The 13,215-nt window shown below is 46.4% G+C and overlaps 1 protein-coding gene across 3 annotated transcripts in view; it reads right to left on the reverse strand.

Moving 5' to 3' along the window:
* SLC4A5 (solute carrier family 4 member 5) overlaps window positions 1-13,215 on the reverse strand; it is a 274,330-nt gene that overhangs the window by 136,198 nt on the left and 124,917 nt on the right. For all 3 annotated transcript variants that reach the window (XM_075346132.1, XM_075346133.1, XM_075346131.1), the window contains exon 4: window positions 12,899-13,028. In XM_075346132.1, the coding sequence (XP_075202247.1) occupies window positions 12,899-13,028 (130 nt within the window). The remainder of the gene's footprint in view (window positions 1-12,898; window positions 13,029-13,215) is intronic.

Raw genomic sequence — 13,215 nt, forward strand, 5'->3', positions numbered from 1 at the left:
AATCCTGCTCAGTTTGTTTTCCTGTTCCTTCATTTACTAAAAGTTGCATGACTTGTATTATGGATTACAGCTAAAACAAGGGGAGGCTTTAAGAAACTTTCTTAAGAGTTTGGTTTTCTCGGAAAAAAATTATTGTTAAGCAGATGTACAATCAAACAGGCTTCGTAATCCTAATCTTCCTAAACCTTTCAGGAACTTTCAGGCCTGCTATTTTTATGCCATCCTCATCAATACAAGGGAGTACGAGCTCAACAATAAACAAGGAGGACGAGTGTAGAAGTTACAAAGTTCCTATTCGTATATTAAGGGTAAAAAGACCAAGACCCCCACCAGACTAAAGGCAAAAAGAGATTTGTGGAATATCAAAAGGTACATTGTTCAGATTTTAATTCTTTATTTTAACTGGGGGTTAATCACTTGTGCAAAGTTTTCCACTAGATTGCATGTGATTTTTAGAGGTTTAAGCAATAAAATACAGTACCTTTGAAATAAACAGAAGAATACAGCAGCACTCTGTAAGTGCTAAGATATATGCAAACATAGAATATATGACAAACAGTATGAACTAGAGAAAAAGAGACAATCGCCTCACCGTTTATAAATGTCATAAGTGTCTCTCGGTTGGGGGAAACCCCGAGTGAATCTGATGTCAGAAGGTCACAGCACCTTTCCACTAGCAGGCTCGCTACTGTTATTTGATAACAGCTGATTCCTTGTGGTGCTGTAAGGGTTAAGCACCCTTTCCTGCCTGGCTGCTGGCTGTAGCTGCCAATCTTAGGTGTTGCTCTTTGGGATCACTCCCCTTCCCTATTTAAGTCATGTCATCTGATCACATGATGACTGTGATAGAAACTGAATCCCTCATTTCTATGTGGGACACTTTGGAAGAAGCGAGCTCTGGAAGAAGTCTGTCGTGTTGTGTGCAGCAGTGGTGTTTGCTGCACTGAAGCCACCTGGAGTGTTTTTTTCTTGCATATCTATTTCCCCTGTTTGTATTTCTACCCTTGTGTTTCTGTATTGTAGTGGCGATGATAGAGATCTTGTCAGCCTAATCACTAGACAGGGTGAGTGTATGTGTGACGCCCTGGCCTATCAGGTCGTCACAGGGTGTTGTGCAGTCTGCCCTTATGCACAGTATCCACCTCCTTGGTTACGGGTCCCTGACCATTTGGTGTTGCTAAGAGCTAAGCTCTTTCTAGATGAAAAATGCAGATTTTTTTTATATGCACTTCTGAACGCAGCCTTGAAGAATACCTATGATTTAAATTATTTTTTTAATTAAAGGGATTATCTAACATGTGTAGGAGGTCAAGGCTCCAGGTCATGAGATCCCCCCCAATCTCTTAAAAAGAAGCTCTATAGCATGCTACTTAGCAGGCGGAAGCTCTGAGCGTCAACAGAAAGTCTAGGAACTGAGACTGGACTATAATCAGAGAACTACGAAGCCTCTTATTAAGTAATCAGTGGAGGTCATATCAATGAGAGGTGGCCCTGGGCTGCATGGGTGCCATGCTCCTTCGCCGTGTGCAGAAGCTGCTTCGAGCAGGGTGCATGACACTTATTTGCTGCTTCGGGCCAGTGTCTATCACCCCTGCTGCCAGTTGTCAACCCCTGACAGCTAGTTAGACACACAACATCAGAGTTCGCTTGGACAAACAGTTTTGTTTACTTTATTCTTTACACATTATAACAAACATGGCCTTCTTTTCTCTCTCTGTGGGGTATTATTCTTCAGTCTATCCCCCATTTTCTCAGACCTTGTCCTCAATACTTCAGGGTATGCACCTCCTTCCCACTTTATTCCTCACACCTTTGCTTTGGCGGCTTCTCTCTCTAAGCCCACCGGAGTGTGCTATAGGCTTCGGTCCTCCAGAGGTTTCCTCAGGGTTTCCTGACTGGCCCTAGCATAGAGGCCATGTCCTCTCACTTTCAAACCCACTTCTTGACTCCCGTTCCACTGGAACACCCTCGCTTAGCCATCTACCCTGACACTCCTCCCTTTTTCCACCTTAACCCTATCTTATCTCAAACTCACTCTACCACTGACGTAACTCAACTGCTAGATGGCAAAATTTGGCAACCTAGTATACAGTTCTAACTCTGCTACATACAGAGCCTGTCCTCTAAAAGCCACTTAAATACTAACTTGTATTTGTATTATGGGGCACTGCCCACCTACTACAACTTCACAAGACCCCATCGATCTGCTACACATGTTGAGTAGAACTTATCATTTAAAAAAATTAAATAATAGGTACTCCAATGCTGAGTTATCAAAATTCTGAGTGGATGATCTTTATTTTTCCAAATTTCCATGCCTACGAAAAGTCTACTAAACAGCCTTACCTTGCCCATCCGACCACCACCCTCACCCATTTCCCAAGTTCTTACATAAAATAAACACAAAGACTGCGTGATGTTGAATATAAAAGGCCACAGCAGCCTCGTTTATTAAACAACAACAAAAACACCAAACAATAAATAACATTTTAATACCCATATCCATGAAAAGCATTCAAAAGGAGGAGGGGTAAATGGAGGTTCCCAAAACAGCTCGATTGCAACATCAGCTCCACCACGTGCCCTCAGCCGCACCACACCGACTCGAGGGCACGTAGCCGAGTGTCCTGCTGAGACTCCACGCAGCAAGGACCCATGTTAAAACCAAACAATTGCACCACCAGGGGTAACTCGTTCCTGCATTGGTTTCCTCCCCTCGCTCTTTTGTACAAACATTCACCTTCAAATACCCCCTCCTTTCTCCTACTGCGACGAAGGTTACTTGCATCCTTTTCTCCACGTCGGCTGACCGAAACTGAAACAGGGCGGGTGGGCGGGGAGGATTCTGGTCACCTTCCAGGTAGGAATGACCAACCCCAGTAGGCTCTAACCTATATACTGCTCCACAAACACCACCCCCTAACTAATCACAGGGCCCCAAATCCCAACTGACCCTACAGCTCCACCCTACTTTTTTTCACGCACAAAAATGCAAGCTACAATTTACCCCTTAACTGAACCTAAGGCCTAGCCTCCCTCCTCAGCCATGCTGCCCTCTTTTGAGCCCCTTTGGGGCGGCAGCTCGGGCTGTTCCTTTATCTATATGCACATGGCGAGATTATGGTAATACATGGTTTTAGAAGCTTATTCCAATTTTATAGCCAGATGATAATTGGTTTTGCTAACTTGCTCGGGTTGATGCCAAACCTGTTCATCAACTATTGCTTAATCCTACCCTCACAGATGGAGGAGATGGAATTAGCTATTAACCCTACAGGTGATCTTTACCTTTGTGAAAAAGTGAAGCCATAGACTTATGGGAAATACAATCATTTGAATGTGGCTCAATAGATACGTTTGTTTTTGTCAGGGCAGTGGGTGGGATTGTTGGTGGACTATGTGAGCACAATAAGGCCCTATGTGGATATGAGGCCTACAGAGAAAATTCCTTGTGGATTTTAGCTTCTGACTTGTTAATCTCCTCTCTTTAATAAGTTTCATTTCTCCGGGCTCATGTAATACTTTCATTAGAGTTTAAAGCGGGATTTGTTTCTGCTCTCGTAATAAGAATGCATGTGGTTGTTTCATTAGAGTGCTAATTTGTTTCAGGTTGACACATATTACTTATCGATGTCACTCCTTCCCTGATTACACACCTAGTAATTAAAACAACCCCACTGGCTGAATTAAAAGCGGTAAACCTCTTGTTTCTACAGATTTTTGCTCACAAAGGCCAAAAATTATGACTAGGAGGGCAGCAATAGTAATATGCACCCATGTTAGTGTGACGCCCTGGACCCCAGGGGTCACAGAATAACATCACACACACACACACCCCTTCCCTGGTAGGGAACATCCGTCAAACAAAACCCTTGTTGCCTTCTCTAGGGTCTGATGTCCACACCAGGTGGGGCGAAGCCAGGCGGTTGGCCCCACCCAACGAGGAGTTCACAGGCCTGGAGGCAGAAAAAGCAGACAGTTGTAGTTGAGTCAAGTTTTGGAGGTGAAGTGGAGTGTGGAGGAGTTGAGAGGAGTGGAAGTAGAGACTGTATGTGTCTGGGTTGGAGCCCAGGCACAGTCAGCAAGGTCGGCAGATGGTGGTGGCCATCTGCAGGAGTTAGTGGACGTCTGCGGAACCGTAAGACCGGGGTTGGGCGGTGGCCCGCCGGTACCGAACCGGGGAGCGGAGGGAAGCTAAGCACCAAGGCAGGGTACTCAGACCCTGACTCGGCTCGGAAGCCGCCGTAACGGTCAAATTCTCTGATTGCGGTCTGGACCTCAGGGGTTCATTCCCACCCAAGTCCCGTCAGAAGGCAACAGCCCAACCCGTCCGGATAAGAGCCACCGCCAATGGCCAGAGATCCAAGGGCCAGTGCCTGCGGGCAAAATGGGCTCTCCCGACACGTACAAGCCGGGGAGCGGACCACCCGTGGGAATCCATAGGGGTCAAACACTTACACATAGGTGCAGGGAAAGACAGCCGCCATCAACCCGTCCGGGGAGAGTGAAGACGCCGCAGCCGACTGCGGGCCCCGTCCATCCAGCCGTTTGGTTTACCAGAGACTCTATTATTGACTACCTGAGTGAGTACACCAGTGCCATCCGGCACAGCGCTGCACCGTATCACTGCCCCGCTTCCGTGCTGCCTCCCCGCATCGGCACCTGCACCTAGCCCCTACCCACCAACATCCATCCCACCAACCGGGGCCACGGGACCAACTGCCCCTACCCACGGAGGGGCCAATACCTCACCTGCTCCCCACCATCGCTCCCGGGAACCCCCGTCACTAGCTGCGGTGGTACCCACCATCACCACAACCCCATGGGTGGCGTCACAACCGACATCCCACCACCAAACCTACCCCCCCTTCACTCGTGGGCGAGGAGGCGCTGCTCGAGTCCCCGGGTCCGGCCCCGTGCTCGAGCCACCGAGGAGCAGAAGCCCCGGAACCGAGCGCCAGAGATTCCCCCAGGCGAGCGGCGTTCCCAAAAACCCCTCTCCGCCCGCGACATTAGCACGATGAGCCCCTCTCTGTTTCCCATGAAGGACTTACCAATTGCTTTTGGAATAACTGTTTATATGACATCATTGCAGCAACAATATCAATCCCATGGCGCGGTCAGAAGTAAAAACTTCATCAGGACCATTACAAATTAATGAGTGAGAGAGAGACTCAGAGACTTCAAAAGAACAATGCCCTTGGGGGTGCAAAGTACACAATGATGGCAACTGGCAAAAATCTTATTGGGCAACATATTTTTACAATGGTGTCTGTCTTTTATGACACAAAAGACAGTGCTAGAAAAGAAGGTACAGATAGCATCCAAAGTTGTAAACTTTGCCAAAGAGATACTGCTAGGGACTTTCCATTGTGAGTCCCAATGGGGACCGTGATGATGATGTCTGTAAAGTAAGGTGGAATTAATGGCACCTTCACACAGCACGTTTTGCACGGTCCGTTTTGGACATTCGTATGATCATCCATGTGTCCATGTGTGTCATCCATGTGACATCCATGTGCTGTCCGTATGTCTGTGGCACATAGCCGTGTGACATTCGTGTGACCAGAGCAGGAAAAAAAACGCATGATACTGAAATGAATGTTTTTTCTGTGTAAAAGATTTGCATATGCTAGATAAATGCTAGATAGATAGATAAATAGATAATAGATATAGTAGATAGAGATAGATAAAGATAGATAATAAATATATAGAGAGATAGCTAGATGGCTTGTACAGCTGTTTAGCAGCGTTAATAAATAATTTCTGAAAAAAGAGATCTAAGGTTCCCCTAATTTCCATAACCAGCACAGGTACAGCAGCAGCTGTGGGCTGCAATCCTCAGTTATCAGATGTACCTTGGCTGTATTGGAAAAACTGAGGTTATCCCACACTGATTTTTTTAATTATTTGAAAATAAAATTGAAAAAATGGCATAGAGTCCCCCTCATTTTTTCAAAACCAGCTAAGGGACAGTAAATAACTAGGGGCTGTTATTGTTAGGGTGGGAAGGGCCATGGTTATTATCTATTAGATGCGCCAAATCTGGCGATGTACTCAGCTCTTCCGATTGCCCTGGTGCAGCGGCAAACGGGGCAATATATGGGGTTGATGCAAGCTGGGAATTGCCAGCTGAAATCAAGCCCTGGTATTAGTAATGGTTGGGTGTCTAGCAGACACTCCCATTACTAAACCAGTAGAAATATAAAAAAAAATATTTTGTTTCAACAAACACCCCCAGATTAATGCACTCATTTACCAATTTATTAAAAATGTATTTAAAAAAAAAAATGACAACGTTCCTCAAAAGCAAACCTTACTGCCATACACCGCAATGTCAGTGCGTGGCCTCTGGTTTATGCTGGGAGAGTGCAGGAAGGTGAGAAGAATCTTTTTTTTTTTTAACCCATCTGTGAATGGGCAGGGTAATTGACATGGGGACCCAGGATGGGGCAGCATATTTGCCCAGGATGGAGGACATAAGGATCTAGGATGGGGCAAGATAGGGGTCCGGGATGGAGAAAAATAGGGACCAGAAATGGAGGAATATAGGAGCCTAGCATGGGGGAACATAGGGGCCTAGGAAGGGAAACATTATTAAAGGGGGCCGTGATGGGGGACATAATTAAATAAAAGGGCCCAGGATGGGGACATAAGTAAATTAAGTGGCACAGAAGGAGGACCGTGGGAACCTTTCTGCTGTGACCGCAACTAACCTGAGTGACGTCATCACAGATCGCGGCTCATTCACTGCCTGCAGTTACAGCATGCTGGGTAAAGTGTCGGGCTTGTCGCATCTAAAGGATGCGACAATCCCGAGCAGCTGCGGGCTGCTATTCTTAGGCTGGGGGGCGACCTAATAACCATAGGCCACCCCAGTAGTAGAATATCAGCCCCCAGCTGTCGGGCTTTTTCTTGGCTGGGTATCAAAATTGGGGGACCACATGTCGTTTTTTTAAATTATTTATTTAAATAATTAAAAAAGAAAAAAAAATACAGCCAAGATGAGCGCACAGCTGGGGGCTGCAGCCTGTAGCCGTGGGCTTTATCTGAGCTAGGTATCATAATAAGGTGGAACCCTACACCAATTTTTTTATTTATATATTTTTACTGTACGATATAGATGCACACGGTCCCTATGATTGGAAGCAGTTAGCTGACATACTGCCACTCAGGGTGTGGGCGCTAGCAACCAATCACAGACTTCGGTGGGTGGGGAAAGCAGTGCATATTCAATGAAGGTTAATTATCGGCCCCAGAAGTGAATGCTCGGCCTGGAGGCAGTCTACTGCCATGACAGATGCTCTGTAAGTAAAGTGCCTGCGCTTCTATCCCCCTTTCTACCAACATTTTTAATCACAGACCAGAACCAGATTTTAAAAATCAGATAACAGGTCCCTGTTATCTGTGAGTCCGCCCATCACTAGTTAAGTACATTTAAATTTCCACTTCATATACAATATTGTAGCTGAACTATTATAAAGGTATACATTTAGAGATACCACAATTAATACAGCATTATTCTTATGCAAAATTGTAGCTGTGTGTGTATATACCTTTAATGGTGTAATCTTATTTCAGTATTCTGGTATTATAATTTAACTATTATGGGGGTATAAGTATCACAAATTATGTGATACTACTGCTGTCAAAAAGTATTTATTTGATCTAATATCTAAGTAAAGGATTAGAAATTGTGTATATCCCTTTAATAGCTATATTAAGCCTGGCCGAATATCTTAGTAAAGATTCATATAGCTGCTAATCAAAAATAGTGGAACTAAGTATGTAATGAAGCACAGTTCAAAGACCTACTAAAGTATAAGTGTATATAGTGAAACAGCCTGGTCTCCAATAAAGTTAAAGATTTCCTTTGACTACGTCTATGATTGTGAGGTGGTAACGCGAAAGAAACGCCTCACTTTGACATGTTTCACCATGCCCCCGGTTTTATCAGGACATAACAGAGAGGTAATGTAGCGCCTGGTCCCGGTCCCAGCTCGGTTTCTCCACATGTCCCCTCTCCTAGGTCCGGGCGGGTGCGCCCTCTCTCTCACCTGCCTGGTCCCAGCGCGATATTCCCACACATTGACGCTCCCAGGCTCTGGTGAGGGCGCCCTCCCTCTGACTTGCTTTGCTCCATTCACTCCTCTCGGCCCCGGAGTCTGCCGTGACCTCCTCCTGCTTCCAGGCGGCCGCGTGCAACTCTTCTGTGAACGCGCGCAGTCACACTCCCTTTCTTTAAGGGCCAGCATTCCATAACCCATAAGCTATCCCAAGGTCACCTATTACCTTAAAGGTATTTAAGACTGCCACCCCTTACAGGAGGCGTCTGAGCAACATTGCCTATTAGTGCATTGCTAATTCTCAGATCCCTGTGCGCTACTGTGTCTAGTTCTGCTATTGTGTCCTAATACAAGTCTTGTGTTTCTAATCTGTCTTGTCCTAGAGCCTGCTCTCTACTACCTCCTCTGTGCTGCCACGTCTGAGCCACCACCTACATGCTTCCACGTCTGAGCCACTACACCACTACACACCACCACTGGTTCCTGGCAGTCGTGCATTTAGGCCCCCCAGTTGCTGTGCCAGACAGCCCCATTATAGGAGTTTGCTTCTGGTTGCTCCTTCCAGGGAGTCAGTGTACAGGCCAGTGGGTCCACTCCCGGACGATCGTCGCACCTCGGCGATCGTAACATGTAATAACTGATGGAGTGATAACTATAAAGATCATGACTAGTGATGGGTGGACTCGGTCTGTAAAAGTCCAGATCCGGGCGGGTTCAAAAGTACCCGAGCACCAACTCCGGGCTTGGAGTTCACCTCAGGGAAATCAGGGAAATCATCTGGGTCCGGCAACTTGGGTAATTAAAAAAAAAATAAAGGAAGCATAAAGAAAAAAAGGTGAAAGTAGGCGCATTATACTTTACCGAGTCGCTCGCACAGCTGTACACTACTTTCGGGGCCACTCATTATCCTTCATACATATTCATTGCTTCCCCCACCCACCAGCAGTCCCCACGTCTTTGATTGGTTGTAGTCAGATGAGCCCTGCTTGCAATCACAAATGCTGTCAGTGTATATATATTGGTGTAAAAATAAATAAATTGAAAAATTGGCAAGGGTTCCCCCATATTATGATACCCAGCACAGATAAAGCATATGACTACAGGTTGCAGCCCCCAGCCATGCGCTTATCTTGGCTGTGTATCAAAATAAGAGGGACCGCATGTGGCTTATTAAAATTATTTAAATAAATAATTAAAAAAAAAAATGTGTGCGGTCCCCCCAATTTTGATACCAAGCCATGATAAAGCCAACAGCTGCAGGCTGGAATTCTCAGGCTGGGGAGAACCATGCTTATTGGGCCCCTTCAGTCTAAAAATAGCAACCTGCAGCTGCCCAGGATTGTTGCATCCATTAGATGTGACAATCCTGAAACTTTACCCAGGTCATCCCAATTGTCCTGGTGCGGTGTCCATCGGGTAATAAGGGGTTAATAACAGCTCACAGCTGTCACTATGCCCCAGATTAGTATTAGGAGGCGTCTCTGAGACCACTCTGTAAGTGAAAAGAAGGAAACACAAACAACGAAAAAATCCTGTATTTGAAATAAAATACAAAGAAATCATTCTCTTTCACCCCTTTATTAACCCTCAAAACACTCCTGCAGGTCTGACATAATCCATACGAGGTCCCATGACAATTCAAGCTCTGCTACATCTGAAGTCAAAGCGTGCAGGCATAGAACATGACTGCCTGCTGTGAGCTTCAGGCAGAGAGTGAGCTGCAGCGATAAGCGGTGATGTCACTCAGGTTATTTTCGGTAACAGCTGGAGGTTCCCACGGTCCTCCACCTGTGACCACAAATATCCTGAGTGACGTCACCGCTCATCGCGCTGTTCACTCAGTCTCTGAGTGAAGAGGGTGGGTTTTTTTGGTATTTTATTTCAAATAAAGGATTTTTTGGTGTTTGCGTTTATGTCTTTTCACTTACAGATTAGTTATGGGGGGGTCTTATAGATGCCGACAATTATTAATCTGGTCTTAGTGGTAGCTGGGATCTGTTATTAACCCCTTATTAACCCAATTTCCACTGCTCCAGAGCAATCAGGATGATCTGGGTAAAATTCCAGGATTGTCGCATCTAATGGATGCGTGGCTTCATGCTGCTATTTTTAGGCCTGGAGGGGCCCAATAGCATTGGTCTCCCCAACTTCAGAGTACTAGCCCCCAGCTGTCAGCTTTATCATGGCTGGGTATCAACATTTGGGGGACCGCATGCCGTTTTTTAAAATTATTTGTTTACATAATTAAAAAGAGCCGCATGCAGCCCATCTTAGTTTGAAACACAGTCAATATAAGCAAACGGCTGGGGGCAGCAGCCTTGTAGCCGTATGCTTTATCTGTGCTGGGTATCATAATATGGGAGGACTCTACGCTAATTTTTCATTTATTTTTACACCAAAAAAGACACCTGCACAGGGTCACTGATTGAAAGCAGCCAGACACACTGTCACACAGGGTGGGGGCATGTCTGACTGCAACCAATCAAAGACACTGGCACTGCTGGTGGGCGGGGGAAGCAGTGCATATGTATGAGGGCAATGAGTGGCCCCGGAAGTAGCGATACAGCTGCGCGGGGAATTCGGTAAGTATAACGCGCTTGCTCTAATCTCCCTATCCTTTCTACCACCATTTTAAAGCGCCAAATTCTGATTTGTGTAGACTTATATGGGGAACAGCATTCTGCCAGATATCCAAGATCAATTCTGAGCCTGAACTATGTTTTTTTTTAAATCCAGTTGGAGCCGCCAATCCCAGGTACCTGCGTGTCCGCCCATCAATAATCATGACTTTTCAATTTCTACAAAAATTGCTCATGGTCGTTATGGTGGAATGGGACATCATCATAGTCTTGCTCTATTCGTCACTGTTGCAGATAAAAATCAAAGAAAGAATACTATATAAAAGGCAGAACTTCAGAACCATGTCTCCCAACTCTTAAAGAAAAGAATAAGGACAGGTGGGGAGAGGAGGCCATATAGCAGTACAGCACAGGTTACCAGGTACTTGGTGTAACCTAAAATTGTCTCCCTGCTATACACCAAGAAATTGTAGCATGAGGATAAGACAAGCAAGCAACAAGGAATGCTACTGACATGCTAACACTGGTGCACAATCTGGAGTAAGGGGAGTAGTGGGACATACAGCAGACCTTTCTGGACAGTAACTGTAATCTATAACTGTTCGACTGGATCAAAGGGGCATAAAGGTGGATTGGAGAAAACAAGCAAAGGTGAAAATTCAGGCCAGACAACTTAGATAGCTGTTGGCTCAATGCTTGTTTGGACGACAGCTTTTCCTTGTGATACCTACCACCCCCACACATGCACATACTAGACTGAGAAGTGCCGCCCCCGCGTCAGCAGCCGGGCAGCTCAGATCCGAATCCGCAGTGGCTCGAGGGGCGTCCAGACCCGAGGGTCGTGCGGCCACTCGAATTAAGGGGATATTTACAGGGGATGGTGTATTTACAGTTCGTGACGCCACCGTGGTGTGTGGTAAGGTGGAGTACCACCACTGCAGCTGGGGAGCACCCGGTGGCGATGGATTGGGCAGCCAGGTGTTTAACCCCTCCATGGGTAGGGGGGAATGCCCCGGGACTTGGTGATGGTGACAGGCATGTGCCGTTGGGGAGGTAAGGGTCACTTGCGTACTCACTCAGTCCAATAATGCTGACACCGACAACTTAGTAAACCAAAGTTCTGGACACCGCTGCCGCTGAGGGGGAGCACGTTTGGGTCCCGTTTCTGCTGGTGTTGCCTGATGATGTGTTACCTTTCCCTTGGCACCTTGTTCTCTTCTTAGTTGGGCCCCTATAGCTTGAAACTAGTCGAGTCCCACTCCCCAGTGTGGCTAACTGAGGGAGCTTGCTCTCAGGGTTCACACTTGGGATTTCCTGGACCGTTTTAGTGGAAAGTCCTATCCCACTCGTTGCGCTAGTACCCCGATTTTGGAGCGGGTAGAGAGCAGATCTTCAAGGCTCCGTTCTCGTCGGGTGAATTGTCAGGTGGCCTGAAGCTACTGCCTGACCTAGGGTCCACGTACCTCGTCGTGCCCTGGTCCCAGCCGGTGATGGTACAAGGACGCCGGCTGTCCTCCACGACAATACTATGCCCCTTGTCACGATCCCCTGCGACCGGGGTCCAGCTCCTACCAGGCTCAGACCAACGTCTACTACCTAGTATTTCCAAGGAGCCCAGCTCCTGACCTCCTCTCGCCTTCACTTCCAACACTGCACTGGCCTACTCCTGACACTCATTATCTCCCCTTAACCAACCCCCCAAGTGAGCGACCCTATTCCACTCAGGCCGTCCACTGGTGTGTCTGGTGGGTGTGGTCCAGAGTGTTCCTAGGATTTTGATTAGCTGGTTTTGGTAACACCATTGGTTAGGGAGCCGTAACCAAGGAGGAGGTGGATATTGCACAGAATGGCAGATTGCACAATACCCTGTGACGACCTGATATGCCACACACTATATTGTCCATATGTTCCCAGTGGGAGAATAGGGCTTATGTCTCAAAAGAAGAAAGGATCTGGCATACTGAAAGCCAACATACCCTATCTGATCTGCCATCCTAGAACATGCCTATACACATAAGATGGGCAAACGGTCCAACCAAAAGAGGTTGCTGATGTATAATGGTACCCAACATCCAGGCCAAATTCCCCAGAAGTGCCCCTATGTTTACGTGGAATGATGAAGGCCTCAGAATATATACGAATATGTACTGTATATTATCATACTTCTAATATGTCCACATTGTTGTAATGGCAGCCCAAGACCCAGTGAATGCTCTAACTTTGGTGACATAGATATACTGTAGAGAGAACTACCTTGCCGTTTCCTTCCACTCCAGCTCATCGCCATCATGCTGCAGAGTGTCCATCTCTGTAAATAACGTGGGATTTGGCGCCTCATCATCTTCTCCCAGAATATATCGCAGACGTTCAGCCGCCGGGGACACTAGGGGTGCAATGCACTGATCATTAGTCGATAACATCCATGGACGTGTTCTGCAACTTATCAGTCATATCAATGTGATTTAAACACATAAGAGGAATATTATACAAAAAAAATATCATTTATCTTATTTGGATAATGGATGAGGGCTGTCTGCAGGGCAGATTGACTCATTCTATTATCTACCAGA

Source organism: Anomaloglossus baeobatrachus, chromosome 4, assembly GCF_048569485.1.
Source record: "Anomaloglossus baeobatrachus isolate aAnoBae1 chromosome 4, aAnoBae1.hap1, whole genome shotgun sequence".
Classification (NCBI taxonomy): Eukaryota; Metazoa; Chordata; class Amphibia; order Anura; family Aromobatidae; genus Anomaloglossus; species Anomaloglossus baeobatrachus.